This window comes from Balearica regulorum, chromosome Z, assembly GCF_011004875.1.
Source record: "Balearica regulorum gibbericeps isolate bBalReg1 chromosome Z, bBalReg1.pri, whole genome shotgun sequence".
Classification (NCBI taxonomy): Eukaryota; Metazoa; Chordata; class Aves; order Gruiformes; family Gruidae; genus Balearica; species Balearica regulorum.
This window is the reverse complement of record NC_046220.1, coordinates 1,780,592-1,799,401: the sequence shown is the minus strand read 5'-3', so window position 1 is coordinate 1,799,401 and position 18,810 is coordinate 1,780,592. Positions and strand designations below refer to the sequence as shown.

The 18,810-nt window shown below is 35.8% G+C and overlaps 1 protein-coding gene across 4 annotated transcripts in view; it reads right to left on the bottom strand.

Moving 5' to 3' along the window:
• The window catches only part of KIAA0825 (KIAA0825 ortholog), a 252,971-nt gene that overhangs the window by 112,302 nt on the left and 121,859 nt on the right, over nucleotides 1–18,810 (bottom strand). For all 4 annotated transcript variants that reach the window (XM_075739321.1, XM_075739324.1, XM_075739322.1 and 1 more), the window contains 3 exons: nucleotides 16,417–16,573; nucleotides 12,075–12,230; nucleotides 7,976–8,070 (listed from right to left, as the gene is read on the bottom strand). In XM_075739321.1, coding sequence (XP_075595436.1) covers nucleotides 7,976–8,070; nucleotides 12,075–12,230; nucleotides 16,417–16,573 — 408 coding nt within the window. The remainder of the gene's footprint in view (nucleotides 1–7,975; nucleotides 8,071–12,074; nucleotides 12,231–16,416; nucleotides 16,574–18,810) is intronic.

Below are 18,810 nucleotides of genomic sequence, written 5' to 3'. Positions count from 1 at the left end.
TAGTCCTACCAAGGTATCTTCCATAAAGAAAATCACACCTGGTTAAGGCTAATGAAAACCTCAATATGTCATTTTCTAGACAAGTCAAAAAGCATGTAAAACTAGACAAAAGATGTATTCAAGCAACATGAATGCAGTTTTGTCATAACCTGTCAATCTAAAAACTAACATAAAAAAAGCTTTCTTCAATGACATTTTCCAGTGTCAACTATTAGAAAGACAATTCTGAATTCCCACTTTGCTACATGATGCATAATGGTTTCCCACTCTTCTAAAGCCTAAAATTCAAAGGCTAAATTATGTTGTTAGATCCCAGAAAAAAGTTTACGGGGGGGGGGGGGGAACCAGCAACAAACAAACATTTTTTCTGGGCCAGATTATCAGTCAGCATCAGAGGACCCCAGATCACAGCATCTATGTAGATTTTAAACTGACTGCTCACATCACAATACCTATTAAGAACACACGTGAAACTGCCCAACTCTGGTGTATCTTCAAAACTGTTTCATGATTGTAAAACTTTCAAGGTCAGTTTGACTTCGACAACTGGGCCTGGGGAAGAGGCAATAAGATCTTTGGAACTTGTCATCCTTTCTTAAGCAATTAGCTGTTGAATGAGCCGGGCAGGACAGAGGAATTTCATCCAGAAAAGCCACGTGAGAAAGCCAATAACCTGCGGGAAAGCTGTAGCTCCAAGAGAGAGTGGTTACAACTACAAAGGTCTGTTATCTGCTCAGCTGCAGACACCAGTCCTTACTATTTACTTTGTGATAGCAGCAACAAATGCTTCAAGGCCAAGACAAAGCATAGAGTTGTTCTCCATCTCCTTTGGGGGAAACCTAATGGGCCTGCCACTTCCTAAGACTGCAAGGTAATTCAAGTTATATAAACAATTAAGTGCAACTAAAGCTGAGTGACCTCCCCTTTGTTGCAACCTAGGACTGTGCACATCACCAGTTTGCACAGATCAGCTACTATGTGGTAGCTGTGTATCTTCAAATTTAGTCAAAAGAGCTAGGTCCTACTCTTGGCGTTGCTACAGACTAATTTGGCGGTGTAGAAGAAACCCTAAAGGTGACTTGCAGGACCAGATTTTCCATCTGTTTGATATTAATGCTTCCCCCTCTACCTTACAGGGGATTTGCATGCCTCAACTCATTACAGCTTGCAAAGAAATTGAGATCCCTATATGGAAATTGAATTACTCTGCATTACTAGCACTTTGCTGAAAATCCCTTATCTAAAAGAAGCAGAAGGAAGAAACAACAGGTTGGTGGGCAAAATATACTTGTAACTTGCTGGCTTGTGTCCTGTAGCCTCTTCCTCTGTAGGTGTTGCAAGAAAACCTAGAGGTGACATGAGTAGCTAAGCCAGTGTGTACAGTTAGCGCAGTCAGTACTCTGCATGCATTAATACACATTTAGAGCTTTTGTACACACTTATGATCCCCATATATCCATTAAGAATGAAAACTTGGATCAGAAAGGTTCAAAATGGGGAAGAAGAAAAGAACAGATAAGAAGACAAACATGATTATCTCCACTTAAAAATCCTTAGTGAGCAACAGGATGTGAGACAGAGCTGAAAGGAAGGCAATTTATTTGCAGATGAAAGGAAGTATCTATTTTTAAGGAAAGTCAGCCAGGTCGTGGGCTGCCAATCACCAAGTTAATTAGATAGTGACATAAAATATCAAAGTGTCACACTTCCAAATAATTATTTGTGGTTGCAGTATACAAAAATATCTAATTATAAAGAAAAGATATATATACTTTTAAAGAAACCAACAAAATGTGAATCCTAACAATTAATGCGTATATACATTATTAACACTAATACATTGAATTTATTTAGCATTTCCATCAAAACATATAGAAGGAAATAAAAATGTGGACAAATGTTACCTAATTTTAAATGGGGAAACCAAGATACAGCGAGACATCTTTAGAAGAATGAGGTTTAGCTCACAGGCCTATGCCTAGCTGTGCTTAAGACACTTTTGAATGCAAAACATGTATTGTCAATACTTTTTTTATTCCCTTCCCTTTTTCTAGAGGCCAGGTTTGAGCAATGCAAATGACATCAAATTAGAATGAAACCTTATTCAAGCAATTTCATAGCTGTTCCTTCAAAGAGACCTGGTAAGTACATACTTCCATATTCTATGTAGGCAAAGGCCTCATCATAAAGGACTTCCAAGTATTAAAAAGCAGCTCACATTAACTAAGTTTAACTGGGATATAGCAGTCCCTTCCTTTTTACCATCTTTTGTTGGAGAATATTGTTTTATTCATAGGATTCATCACCGTGTCTGCAGGAGAGAGAGACTGCTAACAACCAGAAAAGTCTAAACTGTACTGCATATGGGAAGTCTCACCTTTAGCCTCACTTACTTGTGAAATTCATGCTACAGCTGTATACATAATAGTGGCTGGAGTGGCATTCAAACAGTATGTAATACAGGGTACAGTCTTCCCTCTTGCTTACTGATCTACATTCTGCCACCAGTGCATTACAACTGCCGGCAGGGAACTAAGCCTACTTCTGACAGATCTTCTAAGGTCAGAGTACAGTTTCATTACCTATGTCAGAAGAGAATAAGCAGATGGAGGATAATCCTTATGTTGACGGATGTGACATATACCTTGTTATTGACCAACTCATTTATGGAAAAGGGTCCTTGCTTATCTAGAAAGGTCAAAATCAGATTTCCCTCAAAATCCCAGTGGATTTTTTTTTTTGGGGACATCCAGCACTAGGGTCTAAACCTGACTCTGTGATCAACCGAGAGACATGCAGTAACGGATTAACACCTTTCACTGGCTTCTTTTGCTATAGGAACAAAGGGATACTGTCTTTCATAGCCTCCCATGTTCTTTAGACAGCCTGTTCTCACACAAATTGCAAGGGCATCCATTATAACCTCACCAAGCAGGTGGTGATAACTGCAGTATTAATGGCATCCCAGTTCTTTACCAACACATCATTAATAGTTGACTTGTAGCCATAACAACAATATGGATTTCCAATATCCAGCAATTTGGATACAAAAGGTCTAGGAGCATCTGCAGTTTAGAAGAAAGACTAACACATCCAAAAGTACACTAGACGTAACACTGGCATCCTCTGCCACGCAGATATGGTCTCTGTCTTGGCACCATGCCAGTAACTGCACTTCAACCGTTTGTCTCTTCCACAAAAAAAAAAAAATCATTAGAGAACTTCCTACCTTTTCATATCCTGGGTATTTTCACTCATTTCTCAGACTCAGGCTTTTGTACAGGCGCATTAAAAAAAAAAAAATCTTTCACAGACAACAAAAGCACATGCAGTTTGCTGACATTCTTTTCAATTTAAAAACTACATAATACATTTTTCCATGTGTTGATAAACTGGATTTTAAAAGAGCATTTTCTGGATATCTAGATAATCAACACCACAATGAATATAAACATTTTCTATAAATAGTTCACCATATGGCTACCACTCTCAACAGATGGTGTCTGTGTATCCACTAGAATATACAAGAGCTATGCAGATTTTGCCCTGCAATCATTCAAAATTCTAAACAAGAATTTTTTACTTAATTTTGGTTTTATTAAGCTTAATCAATGGCAAAACATATAATTTTATTACCTAACTCTAGTATGAGGAATAAATGCCACAACTATGTTAACAAATTTGTTTGCAAAAGGCAAGCAGGCAGTCCTCACCCAATACGGTCAAAAGGATTTAAAAAAAAAAAAAAAAGAGAGACACTAGGTACAAAGTCAGCTTCCACAGCATAAAGAGATCTTCTTAATCTTGGGGCAGCACCCTGCTGCCAAGGATAGACTTTACCTTCCTAAAGAGCAGTTTCATTTGCAAACAGCTCAGTAGTTTGTCAGACACAATGCAGACTATGTTAAGAAAAATTCTGGAGTCCAAAGAATGTGAGACTTCATGTATATTTCGCAGCAAACCTTATTAGAAAGCCTATGTATTTTATGCAGTTTTAGTAGAAAACAAACATTAATGTTTTTACAGTTTCCTTAAAGCCAATATATAAACAATTCCAGGTCTTCTACTCCACTTTGAGAAGCTGCTGGGCAGCTGAGAATATTTATCAAAGGAACACATGATGGAAGAAAACCACTTGATCTACCCTGTTTCAACTTAAAACTAGTTAAGCTCGTATCACTGTGCAAACGCTTTCTGATAAACTCTTCTTGAACTACAGTGGTTTATCTATTGGAAATCATCTTCTAATTTCCAGTCTAGATGTTTTTCATGGCATTTCTTATCCACTTGAACAAATATTGGTTGTAACTTGTGTAATTTTTCTCACTCAGCTCGGTTGTTTCTCATGATTATAGTGAGTAGATTGTAGTTATTCTCTACAGTAATGTACTCAATGCACCTGAAAGTCCTGTAGAACTGCTGAAGGAAGGGATGATCAAATGGATATTCCATGCCACATAAACGTCGTGCTTAGCAATAAAAGCTGAGGAGAGGAGGAGGAAGGGAAGGTTTTGGCGTTTGCCTTGCCAAGTAACCGCTACACATGATGGAGCCCTGCTTTCCAGGAAGCGGCTGGACGTCTGCCTGCCAATGGGAAGTAGTGAATGAATTCCTTGTTTTGCTTTGCTTACATGCGCTGCTTTGCTTCACTTGTTAACTGTCTTTATCTCAACCCGTCAGTTTTCTCACCTTTGCTCTTCCAGTTCACTTGCCCATCCCAGCTATATGGACAACCAGCTATATGGACACTTAGCTGCTGGCCAGGGTCAACTCACCACCATTACCAAAGTATTTTCAAATGTGATAATATGCACAGAGATAGTGGCCGGGCAGTTAAAAAGAAGAGATCATAGTTGATACAATAAACTGCAGAAACAGTTTCAACATGCTGATTTAGCCAGACAATAACAATTTTTCCTTTACGAGCAGGACAGTGGTTAAAAATTGAGATATACATGAATTAAACAACAACTAAGAGCACACGGTCTTCTTGTCTTAATGTATGTATTAGAGTTAAGGAACTCCCATTTGTTACTGAAATATCTAACAATGTACAAGTGAGTGTCAAGATTTGAAAAGGCAACATGTATTTGTGTTAAGTATGCAGGACATTTTTTAAAACTTGGGTAGATCAAGTACTATAAATAAGCTGAATCTTAATAGGCTTATTATTAAAAGATATTATTTCAAGTGTAATTGAAAAGTATGTTTTAACTTCTTGTCTTGCAGCTCAAACTATATGTAAAAAGAATCAGATGTAAAACTAGAAAGGAAAGGAATCCATCTATATGTCCCTTTTCTTCCTCTAAAGAAAACTTCTCTACAGTTTCTAAAGGTATGAACTGTAAATAGGGATGAACTTTAAGTTTTCTATGTTACTGCTTACTGCTCAGCTTTAATAGGCTTTTCTTGATAGCGTTCTCTATTTGATAACCTTGAAATAAAACAATATCATTAAGCATCCGCACCGTTAATTTGAAAAATTTCCTAAACACTTTTACTTTGAGGATCAAAGGAATGTGTGGATTAGATTCACACGTTAATGTGGAGTCAACAATGAGTAGTACACATCAATTCATTCCCTTTTTAACCAGTCCTGAAAGCCTTTTACTTTCCCCTAACCACCAACCAATTAATTTGCCTACCACTTACCGGCTCTGGGACAATGCTCCCATAACCCCCTCCCACCTAACTCAGTCATTAACTAGGTTAAGGGAGCATTTCCCTTGTAAATGAGTCCCCTAAGCATTTTAACTTCTTTTCCAAAGAGAGAACAGAGCATACTTATTTTACTTTGTATGCAACAGACAGTATTTCTCTTTAAATATATATATAAAAAAGAAAACAGACCCCGATACCACTGTGAACAACTGAAAATATTTTTGCCTGCACAGAAGTAACTAATCAGGAAGAGCTTTAGCACGTGTTAAAGAAAGATTTAAAGTATTATGGCACTCCACTTTATAAACTGATGGTTCTGACTCTTTTGAAGGACTACCCTTAGTTTTGTTTAACTCATCTCAGGAGGCAAATAGTAGAAACAGAATGGGTCCATCATAAACAAGAGGTCAAAATCACACACCTATTCAGCTTGAACCTTAACTCCTGAGCACACGTAAGGCTGAGATGTATGCAATTTTAGGAAGGAGAATGAAGAATCACCTAAAGACAGGGCTCACTTGAGTCACTGCAAAGCTTACTTGAGTAGCCATGATACCAGCTAGAAGTGGCCTAGCCAGCTGGAAAACATGAGCATCCATACTTCAGCTATGCTAAACATTGTCACACAAAGACAAGCTGTGTTGGAGATGCTGATCACTATGGCAGATATTGGATTAGCAATTCTACTTAATGATCACTATGGGTTTAAAAGATCTGTTGGTCTGTAAAGTAGAGTGGTTTAAATAATAAATCCATGAGCTAATCATTAATGGCTTGCATAATGTCACTTCTAGATGAGAATTTCCATTATCATGTAGAAGGGCAATGAACGGAGACATTTTCAAATTAGGAAGGATGACAACAATTAGGGCACTTACTAAAAAAAAAAAAAGCAACAATACATGATATGACAAAGACGTGAAATACAGAGAAGGACAGAGAAGGCATATACATGATTTCTTTCTAAACTCTATAAAGAGATCAAAAGAAAAATGAAATGTGTTTCAAGATATCAGAGAAGATGAAATGTCCACAGAAAATGTTTCCTCTGCAAATCACAGCAGTCTTCTCTGCTCCCTTTGGCTCATATTGATGACATCAACATGAAGGGAAGTTCAAAAACCTGCTTGAGTCTAAGACTTTCTATTAGAATCTCTTTGAAAAGGGCAAACTACTTCATTTTTAATGAAGGACAAGTGTTAGCAATCAGCAGGAGAACTATCAAAGAAAAAAAATTAGCACTGAATTGTCTCTGTCATTTAACATAAAAATGACACTACTGGTACAGACCAAAAAGTCCATGAAGTCCTATATTCGGTCTGGTAGTGAGTAACAGAGGACATCAAGAGGAGAATTGAATGGCACTTTTCCACCAGCATAATTTATTGTGCAACTGCATTAAAATTTTGGAAAATAACAATTTGGGTGGGGAAAAATTAAGAAAGAGGACTAGAAATAGACTGTACATATTTTATATGTGAATTAAAGGAAGAGTTAAGACTAACTGCTAGCAATAAATTGAGAAAATGGCATGAAAAATAAAAACATTTTCGACACGCAAATTCACACACTGAAGTTATCACTCTAGTTTCTACATAGAGAAGCAGTTCAGTTTAAAAGACGAATGATATGACCACATTAGATATCATCAGGAAGATTCAGAATTAAGACGGGAATGTTAAACTTCCTAGTTTGCAATAGGTAAGTTTTCCAGTTTTCACAAGGATATAAGTGGCAAAAATTTTAGAAAAACACCCATTTTTCCATCCACAATCTTCTGAATTAAAGAAGTATCAGTTCTGCATTAAATATATCTGCTTATCAATTATGCAGTTAATTTTTACAAGTAAAAAAAAGTATTAAAAATATTAAAATAACTTCCATTAGTTAAAAACTATTAAAGAAACACTTTCCATTTCTAGCTACACTTGTCACGCCCCAAACTGAATTTAAGATTCATTGCAACTGGAGTAAACATCCCCTAAGTTCTGTGCTATACAGCTGAAATGTCCCTGAGCAGTATAGCTCTGCAAAAGTTACTAGTTTCTTTTTAAAGCACTATTTAAGGCAATATCAGCATATATTCAGGTCTCAGACAGAAAGAACATATTATGTTCCTCAAAAGAGGAATTGAAAACTATCTTTGTATGGATCAAATACACTAGACAATAAGTATCTCCATTTTAAAACTGCATATTTAAAAATAAAAGTATAATTTATTTTATAAATTTCACCAGTAAAATCTTTGTGTATTAACTATTATAAAGTAAAAAAGACAACAGGGAACTGCAATTATTTGCCAGAATCCCATTACCTGTTTGCCAGCAGCACCCTGAAGGTCATCTGATTCAGTCCCAAATAACTTGGCAGCAAGTTTGACCAATCCCAGTTCCACTCAGTAATGGTTGACTGTTGATACACGGCAAGAAGTTATTGTTAGTTATTAATCAGTGTTAATATGATCAGTAAATTAAAGCTCCAGCTGTGATATACTAACCAGGAAGGAGGGGGGGTCTAGAACAAGGACTTAGACAGATGATATCAATCATCTCCACAGAAGAAGGTTTTTATTCCAATAAGACAGCAATTAATTTATAAATCCATTTAGGGATGTAGCCATTATTTATAAAAAGATAAATCAATTTTTTGAACCGTTATTCTTCCAACTGTTAATGGCATTCTGCCCAACCACTTTGTCTGAGAGCTTGACTCTTTGTTTGAAAAGCAAAATAATTGGCAACTTTTTATGTAACAGCAGTTAACAATTTGTGCTGTTAGCAAAAAAGTTTGTCATGAAAACTTGGTATAGCTGGAATTCAAGATGTAACCTGTATTGTAATTAGAGCGATGGTTTACTTGTCTATTGTTTTGTAAGGTGCTCCAGTCACCAGATGGTTATTATAAACAGCGGTAAGTCTAGACAATACGAACAAATATAACTCCATATTGCTTATTTAATAAATAAAAGCAATCTACAATAATGGGGGGCAGACAAAAGACCACACACAACATTCATATGGTCACAAAACAGTAACTCCGGTTGCATAATATTAATTTTCTTTGTCAGTAATGGTCAAGTAGTGACTATAGTTCAACATTCTTGGGAGGAAATAATTAAAAAATTATTGTTGTAACACTAAAATAGCACTATGTAGTTTAAAAAACAAAACAAAAAAAGCACCAGCAAGTCAAAACAATGGAAATAAACCTAAACAGGAAGAGTAAAGTATATCTTGCAGTGCATCTTTTTCTTCTTACAGACAGCACTTGGGTCTTCTGGGAGAGCCTAGTGTAATCCCTCCCCTTCCTTCCATCTTTACTTTATTCCCTTCCTTCTTTCAATTTTTCTTTCTAACCCTCATCTTTGGCATGCATAAAAGTAATGTATAAAAATAAAGGTGAAATACAGAGTAAGAAATGGAGACATGGGAAGCTAAAGAAAGAATAATACAGTGTGAAAGGGGAAAGTGAATGAAGAAGTAACAGCGAACATCTGATAAGAAATAAGGGAAAGACAGTCAACTGAGACAACAGTGGGAGTAGAACACAGGGGAGAAAACAAACAACTGTTCTATACTCTACACTGAATTAAAAATAGATAAATAAATATGGAGGAAGTACTTATATAATCAAGAGTGATAAGAAGGAGCTAAACAGCCAGCAGCAATAGTCATAAAAACAAACGTGAAAAGTTGTAAGTATACTAGATAAAAATTCAGTCTACCAGACTGATCAGTTCTGCAAAAGAATAAAGGATCAGTCTGAAAAAAAGTCATTTCAGGAAAGCAAAATCATTTCTTTGCGGTATTTTTCTTCACTGATACTGCTGAGTTGTTGCATAGCCTAGACTTAATCTTATTAGACAATAGAGGAGCAGCAGCACTGGCAGAGATTGAGGTGTCAGGACAAATTGATAAAATCAAGAGCAACAAGTTACTACAACCAGATGGTGATTATTCAAGATTTTTACAGGAATGTAAGAATGAAGTGGCTGAATTGTTAACAGAAATGACACACGTCCTAGAATCAGCTACTGAACTAGAGGATAGGAAGGTAAGAAATTTACATATCATTAATAAAAATGCTAGAGTTGATCTCAAAATAGCGGTTCAGCGGCCTTTGTTTCAGGAGCAGTAAAATTCGTAGAAACTATGAGTAAGTATCTTGCTAAATTTGACAAGACAGGAACAAGTTAGCAAAACTTCAGATGAGAAAAGTCAATCACCCTAATGTACCGCAATTTTTACATATACCAACAAACAACACATGGAATGTTTGCTACAAATTATCTTTCACAAAGCTTTTGAAAGAACTTATTTTAAGAAATCCTCTACTCAGGAAGTTAAGAGTATGTCTACACTGCATAGTTATATTGTTATTTTTTAATTTATTATTTTATTATTTATTACAGTATGTTATATATAGCACAGTGTAACACATGTATTCTCTGTTTAGAGCTGAACCAGCTCTCTGGACTCACAAGCAGTTTTGCCATGCCTTTTCTAACTGGCCCTTCTGAGACAAAAGTTTTAAAAAGCGATAAATAATTAAATAATTATCAAAATATGTTGTGAAACCAATAGCTTGTTGGGACTTAGAATTTATAAAAGGATAAAACATTAGTTGATGTATTAAAACCCATCTAGTTACAATGGATTTAAAGAAAATCAAGAAATTAATCATGGAGTACAAACTCCTAAGCTTCATGGCAGTTACCAACCAGTAAGAAATAAATTTAAGAAGAAATATATACTTTGAGAAGAATAATTGTTCCTTGCCAGCGCTCTGGCATCTTCTACAGGTACTGGTAATTGTCTTCACAGGAAACCAGACACTGAACTATACTGACCACTGTTTTATAAACAGACAGTCCCGCACCACTACATAAATGTGCAATTTTATGGTAAAGGGAACTAAATTATTTAATGTTATTCAGCTAAGGAAATAAGTCTGTTATTGTCAACAACAGTGCTGGCACATGGTACTTTAAGGTTCATGATACTCTTTTTTCTTTCAATTTTAAAATACTTTTCCATATTCAGGTAATAGACTTCATGCCAAAAGTTTACAAAATCCAAAGCAATTTAATATGAACTATCCCTTGTCATCTGTTGATTAATAGAGCACTGCAAACCTGTCATGTTGCAGAAGAATTCTGCCCTGAGTTGTCAGTACTTGAAGGTCTTATTCTACCACACTATTAATGAATTGAGAATTGAGGCATGGTAAACTATTTTCTGCATTTCAAATTGGAGTAAGTGATTCTGTAGCCCCTTAAATTCTAGCAATTTAAGATATGCATAAAGGAACTAGTGGAAGGAAAAAAGAAAAGATACTTTTGAAACTTGTTCCTGTGGCGTGAGAAGACTTGTGAAATTTGTATTAACCTTCTTTCTCAGGATATTAACACTTTTATTGCAATATGACACTGATTAAGCATTCATTAAACAAGGAAAAAAATCCCAAACAACCAAAACCCCAAGCCAGATATATTTTACAGCAATACATCTGCTGAAATAGTCCAAAATGCTCAAAACTAGGAAAGGAGATTACACTATTTAAAAGCAGAGTTGTACAGAAAAATATTGTATTTCTAACGCAAGTCTGTAAAGTGAATTTCATGCCACTGTAATACCATTTCTTTATAAATATTTGAAACTGAGGGGTAAAATAAAAATTGTAGATGATTGATTAGGAAGACTTGAGAAACAATGGTGTATTTTTTTAAGCGGCCAAGTGCTATGAGAAACTACATACCATTTTGTGTAACGAATGGGGCATGTGGTGCCCTGGCAGAGATTTAGGCAACTAGATCTATTTTCTTTAACTGTTACATTGTCAGGACACTAATTTCTATAAGTAAATTATAATCCTTTACACATTGCTAACATGCCTTAATGAGACAGAGACATGGATGCTTTCGTCTTTTTTTTGGTGGTTTTTCTCTTGCTTATTCTCATTGTTTTGTTAAATCTCTGTATTTCCAAAGCACCCTTTACTGTTGAACATTTCTGTGAAAGACTCATCAGGAAGATTGTAAATGTGCACTTGGAGTTTTGCCATGATTATTCAAAGGAGTAAGACTAGCCCTATGTACCATTACACAGATGTAATAAATGTCATTGCTACTAATGGGCTTTCCTTCACTATACTGAAGAGAAAGTCTAAGTAAATGCAAATTGCTCTTACATGTAATAATTCTGATAAAAGGACAATAATGGCTTTTTGAGCATCATGCTGTGGTATAGGGTGCCCTCATTAGACTCCCAAGAAGTAATATTCCTTTGCACTTCATCAAACGTGAACGCATGTAATTAATGCCATTTTCATAATTTTGATCTCTGTCACAATGATGATAATAAGATCGACAAGTAAAAATTACACAATAACCAAAGTTTCAGATTTTCACAAACCTGATTGAACACTTTTGCACAAGACTGTCTGAACACTTGCAAAGGGTTGAAGATAGGCGGCTCTTCTCTGCCCTTCAGTGTCAAAGGCAGGCATTGACTGGAGGTAACATCAGCTTCAGAAGAATTCTCACAACACAGCTGCTCTTTCAAATATTCCTTTTAGAAGAAAAAACAACAACAAAACAGTATATGCCACCTAGCTTTCCAAGTGAAATTTGCCCAGATTTCAAGCATAACTTTACACTGTGCTTGATAGAAGATCCTTATATTAAAGAAGGGATTACTTTCTTACAAAATACAAACCTTTTTAAACATAACACTGTTTTACAACAAACAGTAAATAACCTCCATGAACACCCATCCAAGTGAAACAAACCAGAATGATCTAAGCTATTGTTTTGAAATTGTCATGAAATTATCATGTAAATCATAATATATATATTATATATGTCTCTCTCTCAAATATATACATGTTAGGTACATGTGGAAGTGAAAACCAAATGTTTTATATGAGCTGTTCTAATGTATGATGGTTATTATGTGATTTATTTTACATGATAAAGTATACACCAATATTTAAAGTTATTTTTTGGACAGCATTAAATAGTTACTACATGACTATAAATTAATTGTTTGATGAACATGTTCAAACAGTTGTCTAAACACAGGAAATAAATAGTCTCCCACTATTCAGAGCTATTTTTAATTGTTTAAGCATTCAAAGACTAGAAGTCATTTATGATTTACATGGTAATTTTAGAAACTATACTGTAACAGACACATGATTATTTTGGCCACAATCTTTTCTGTTTTCACTTCTTAAACTACTATGTAAATAAATCATCCTTGCATGCCAATAAAGTGTTTTGATTAAATAGAACCATTTTACAAAGAGCTAGATAATGAAACACTTACAGATCTATTTGCTGGAAGGACTACTGTGATTAAACAGTTTATTGTTATTAAAATGAAGTCCATAATGATAGGATTGCCATAACATTGAGCAAGTACTCAAGGTGAGTCTTCATTAAGAAGGGTGGATGCAAATGCTCCCCTTACATTGGGGTACTACTACCGAGATGACAAAAATTTTCAGATGCAGGTGAGGGAACATGTAAACTACCTGCCAAGGTACCCTGCGCTCCTCAGTGGGTCTTTCTAAAAGAATAATTTCATCATCGGTTTAAACTGATCCAACTGTGGTCTGGCCTGAAAGGCACAAGTTCCCTCCCAATCCACATAGACTGTAGCTGTTTCTCCCTTGTGTTGGCACTAGCATATGTTGTGAAATCAGCCAGAAAAAAGAAAGGTTTCAGCCAGATAAACAAGCCACATGATTTCTCGTACTACTAGTACAAAGGGGGGCCTAGGAGTGGGAAAGCACAAGGGCAAGAGAAGGAGTAGGACTGTCTCTCTCTGCTGGTTGCAGCCAATTGTCAGAACTGCTTAACACAGCCACAAAATCATCTAAGTGTATTTAAAAAAAAAAAAAAAAGTCAGACCTTTTTTGCTTTAAGACAACAGCGTAATCCAGCTGTGAAAACACTTCCTAAGCCTCTACACTTTCTCAGCCTACAAAACCGTCTGGGTTTTTTTGCCATTCATTCATGACTTCATGCCATAACAAAGATTTTAAAGTCACAGCGAAGGGGGTTATTTAAAAGCTATTTCTATACATTTTCCAACTTTTTACCAAGTGTATTGCCTTCCATGCACACATTTTCACAAAATCTGTGGACAGCTCTAAAGCAACCCATCCTTCTGGGTGTCACAGAGCCAGCAGAAGCAGATTCTGTTGGTTTTTCAGTAGACATACTGGAAATGAGTGTCCATGTTTGCTAGGATTTGAACATTTCGAGTGCTGTACAGCTCGGCTCCCAGTATAGGCATTTTTCTGTCTTTGGAATACTGTGGGTTTATGTTTTGACAAAGGAGACTTACTCAACAATGGTAAATAGAATAGTGCAAAATATGAAAATAAAAATAAATTAAATCACATTTGTAAACGTGAGCTATATCCTCTCTATCAATGACTAGGCATGAAACCAAGTACACAGAATATTATTGAGCCTGACAGCTCAGGAGAGTTAGTTTCTCTTTGGTAGTCGTTAGTCAAAAATGCTTTTAAAAATGATTATTTTTTCCAATAAATACATGAAGGACTGTAGGCTGTTTTGAGTTCTACTGTATCTATTATAGATCTTTATAACATCATAGCTTTATTTCCAAATACAGCATTCAAGAATCTATATCCCTTTTCCTCTGCTTTTCTAAGGAAAATTATTGAGAACAACAATTTTCTGTCTCATCATTTTGTTCTCTATTCACATGCAATTATTCAGCAGTGTAGCAGAAAGATCTCCAAACTAATTTTAAGAACACGATCCCTTGATAGTCCAAGAAGTCTCCAAACAAAAGGACGGACCTTTGGGCAGATAATCAAGTCTATTTCTTGGTAGTCAGGCACATTAAACATAATCTAAGTTATGAAAAATAATATTGAGAAGTGCATTATCATAATATCATGCTAAGCAGAAAAATGTTTCGCAATGGTTTCAAAGGCAATTTGAAGTAACACTGTTAAGTCCTTCTGTAAGTCAAGCTGGTCAGGATTTTTTTTCCTTCTTTTTTTTTTTTAAAAAACAAGACAGTTTTTTCCATTGAGAAATGTTCTATATTTAACAAAGCTCTTACTACCTGCAGAAATTCAAGGAGAGACACCTGGGATGTGGAAATTCAGTCTAAAGTCCCTCTTCCACCTAATTCTCTCAGCCTCTTACCTCCTATTGGAGCTGCTCCACTTTGTATAAATAACGAAATACTCACAGGAGTCGGATCTTGGATCAGGGTCTCCAGAACCCAATATGGGCATTGTACCCCTTCAGCTACAGTATGATTCTATTTTTGACCCTAGAAGTTACAGAATGGGTTTTTACAGCAATTTCTACAAGGCGAAACAACTCCAACAGGGGAAAAGGACAGAGTTCCGTGCTGGCAGCTAATGGTCTGGCAGTTTGGGGAGTTGGTTCAGCTCTGGGAGATGCAGATTGAATTCCCTGGTCTAAACCAGGCAGAATAAAGATCTGAGCCTGCATATCCTGTCCCCTAGGTGACTGCCCTAACTACTCGATTATATGCTATTTTCGGAGGTCTTGCTCATCATCTTTTCCTCACTCCCTTGTACTTTGAGTAATCCTGAATGTGCTCCAGGTGAAAAGGTTTTGTATTACAGTAATAATTTTCACTTCACTTCCTGAACCATTTAATTGTTTGAGATGAAACTTGAAAAGATTCTGTATTGTATTAATATTAGGTTGCCATCTCTACATACATGCTTACATTGCTTCTAAAGCTTCCAAATGCAGATGCATAAAGGTTGATTTTAAGCCTATACTTAGGAACTAAACAGTTGATCTGATTTTCAGTAGCACAGTGCCAGCACTGAGCTGCTCTCTATTGCCTTCATACAGACATAGCTGCCCAATCGGGGGTTTTTGCTATCAATTCTTTAAAAAAGAAAAATCTTGGCCTGTGCCTGTATTTGCCTTATTTTGTCTTTTATTATAAATACATCTGTACACTTGCAACGATCTTAGCAGCACCTGCTTATGCATTCAAGGAATAGCAATTTAGTAATTAAAGCTAATAAACAGAACTTTCTTAATTAAACTGTGTAGATCTGTGTTATCAAGGAATTTAAGTAAACCTGTGTTTATTTCAGGGCATAAAATCAGAATGCTTTTGGTAACTTGGGGCAATTTAGCACTGCCTTAGAAATAATGAGATAATTCTTTTACATTGCCCAAATTCCATGTGTGGCAAACAAATCTGAATTTGTTTACTGTAATTTCAAAAGCACTTTAACTGAACAGAGTTATCTAGATTAAGTAAGGTTTTCATGCAGTTGCATTTACTTCCTCAGTACAGCCATAGGGTTTGTTTGGTTTTTAAATCAGAATTGATTTACCGCATTTAATTTTTCTTCCTGTAACAGTCAATTTTTCAATGCCTTGCTAATTTTTTAAAAATGTCTTTTTTTTTTCCCCACTGTGCTCAAACCCCTAAAGTTTATCTGTGGTCTGCAATACGAATCCGAAGGAAGTTTGTGAGCCACACCACTGTTCAAGTACATAAATAAAATCTACATTGTTTCCCATAAAGTAATCTTTTCTCTACAAATGCAGAAAAGCCTAAACTGAATGGATTCTATTACAATACAATATAGGATTTCATATTGACTTTAAGAAGCATTATCACCTCCTTGACTAACCCTTAGCTGCCAGCAGACGCTGCCTCAGGCCAGTACACACCTAATTGCTCGGTAAAAAGGCCGTTTCCCTACCTCATTGAGCCGGATGATGTGATAAATTTGCCTCAGGTACTCGCTGCCACCTGGTTTGTGGCAGATATCCAGGACCATCATGTTTATTTTCTGCTCAGTGAATCCAAGTGCAATACCTCCTTTCTCTAACGTCGCACCGTCTACTGCAACTGAGGCACTAGAATATCGAAAAGATACAAATATTCTTAAGTTTGTATTAATATTTTGATTTTCAGAAAACTAAGCTAAAAAATACGTGTTAAAACTTATAAATATTTGGCTTGCACAAGTGTTGCTGTATATACATTTCTAAAGCCTTTATACAATAATAGCATAACAAATGCTTAACAACTTATATAACTTATATACAAATTTTAATGATTTTAATCGGAAAGATGAAAACATAAAACATTCTTTAAGGACATGCAAGGAGCAAATATTGTTTTATTTTCTTTTCTACTAGAGAAGTATCTTTGCTACTAGAAATGGCATTTGCATTCAATCTTTTGTACATTTTTCTTTGCCTGTCGCTTCACATATTAAAGCCTAATTAACATGTCAGAAAGGTAGCCATTACTCTAAGTATAGGTTAGAAGTTTTAAATCGAAGTCTTTTTCTTCCCGCTGGTACGATGGTAACCATTTCAAAGGTACCTATTTACCACTTGTTGCACTTTTTGCCCTGCACTGTCCCTTGTTTTTCTTCTTAAAAGTATTTGTGTGAAGCTGCTACCAAAAAAATCTGAAGGTTACAGGCCGAAATGACTTGAAAAATGTGCATTCAGACTCTGACCATCGTTAGACTGCTCTCTGCATACAAACCTAAATCACCAGCTCTGTACTTGCTGAATACTGTACATCAATAAAGCGTTAAAAAAAAAAGTACTAAACCTCGTAATTTTCCTCAAATATTACAGCTGCAACACAGATATACATACACTGGCACCTTGAAACAAATGTGTCAAGAACTTGAAAGACCAACACAATATATTACCCCTTCTAAGTCATTACTGGATTAATTTAAAATCTACCAAAGAAGCATTCTGAACTTTAAAAAGCAGTATTTTATTTTTTTTAGAATTAAAACAAACAAACAAACAAAGACCAAAACACTTGGGTACAGTGAGCTGTAAGTTGCAGTTTACTGTTGAAGTGCACCACGATTACAAAGTTAGTTCTGCTGAATGTTGCTGTTTGACCTGCAGCTCACTTAAATGCGGCACAGCTGCTGGACATTAAAGCTGATATTGCTTCCACATGCAGCTTCAGAATGTCCTACGGAGCAAATAGTTTCAAAATATAAACTATAATTTTGTTCTTTGCTTAGTGGAAGTAAGTGATACTCTGTTATTATGGTGTATTTTACAGAAAAGCTTCAAAGAAATTGATCTTTAAAATTAAAGCACATTTAAGGCTGATCTTTCAATGCCACGTATAGATGCAACCTGAATTTCTCGTCAAACTTCTTAGCGACTGACATTGAAAAAGTTGAGGACCTCTGACAAAGGAGTGTATTAGTGTCGGCGCCCAAATTGTATCCTTTCCTGTCCGTCACTGTGCAGGTGAAGCAGATGATTGGATTCAGTCAGCGCTATGATTAATGAGTTCCTCTCTGGATTTGGGACTGCCTATCAATCATGTCATTAGGAAAAATGTGCCCCGAAAGAGGCAGACCTCAGCCAAGGAATAACTGCATTCATCTTAATCTGTATATGCACCCAGCCAGCCAAGTCAGGGTCACCATGATGAAAAACAATAATCTTCAACTCGACAAATTACTTTGCAAAGACAGACATTTCTTTTCTTCTTGGGGCGCGTGTTCTTCACAATCTAACGTGACTGTTTACAGCTCTGGTGCTACTATAAAGTGAAGGTTATTTTAATGAATAGTAATGCTGGCAGGCAGTACACAAGACAGGCAGCGCGTACAACTGCCGCTTTCTGAACCTTCCATTGAAGATTTTTTTTTTTTAATTTTCCTAAAAACTAAGTTAAATTTGTATGCTGCAGTGGAAGAACTTATATAATATTTAGAATTTTTATGTATCTAGCAGTCCTGATAACAACAATGTAACACCAAATCAAGCCAGACTTTTGCTTATAAAACCACAGTGCACCTTAAAGATGTTCCCAGAACTGTATAGGTGAATCCCAAATAAATTTTTGGATTTTATTGTCTTTATTTTCTTCCACGCACTGTAGCTATTAAAAGATAAAATTTCTATAAACATTTATTAATATCTATATATATAAAAAAGTGCATGTGCATACATTTCCCGCCAAAAGCCTTTAGTAATGAAAAGGTTATACAGGACACAATTTACATCAACTTAGATTTTCAAATGTAACCATTCCTACTTCAAACAAATCACATACACATCACAAGTCTCTCAAAAGATCTGCTTTTAATTTAGTG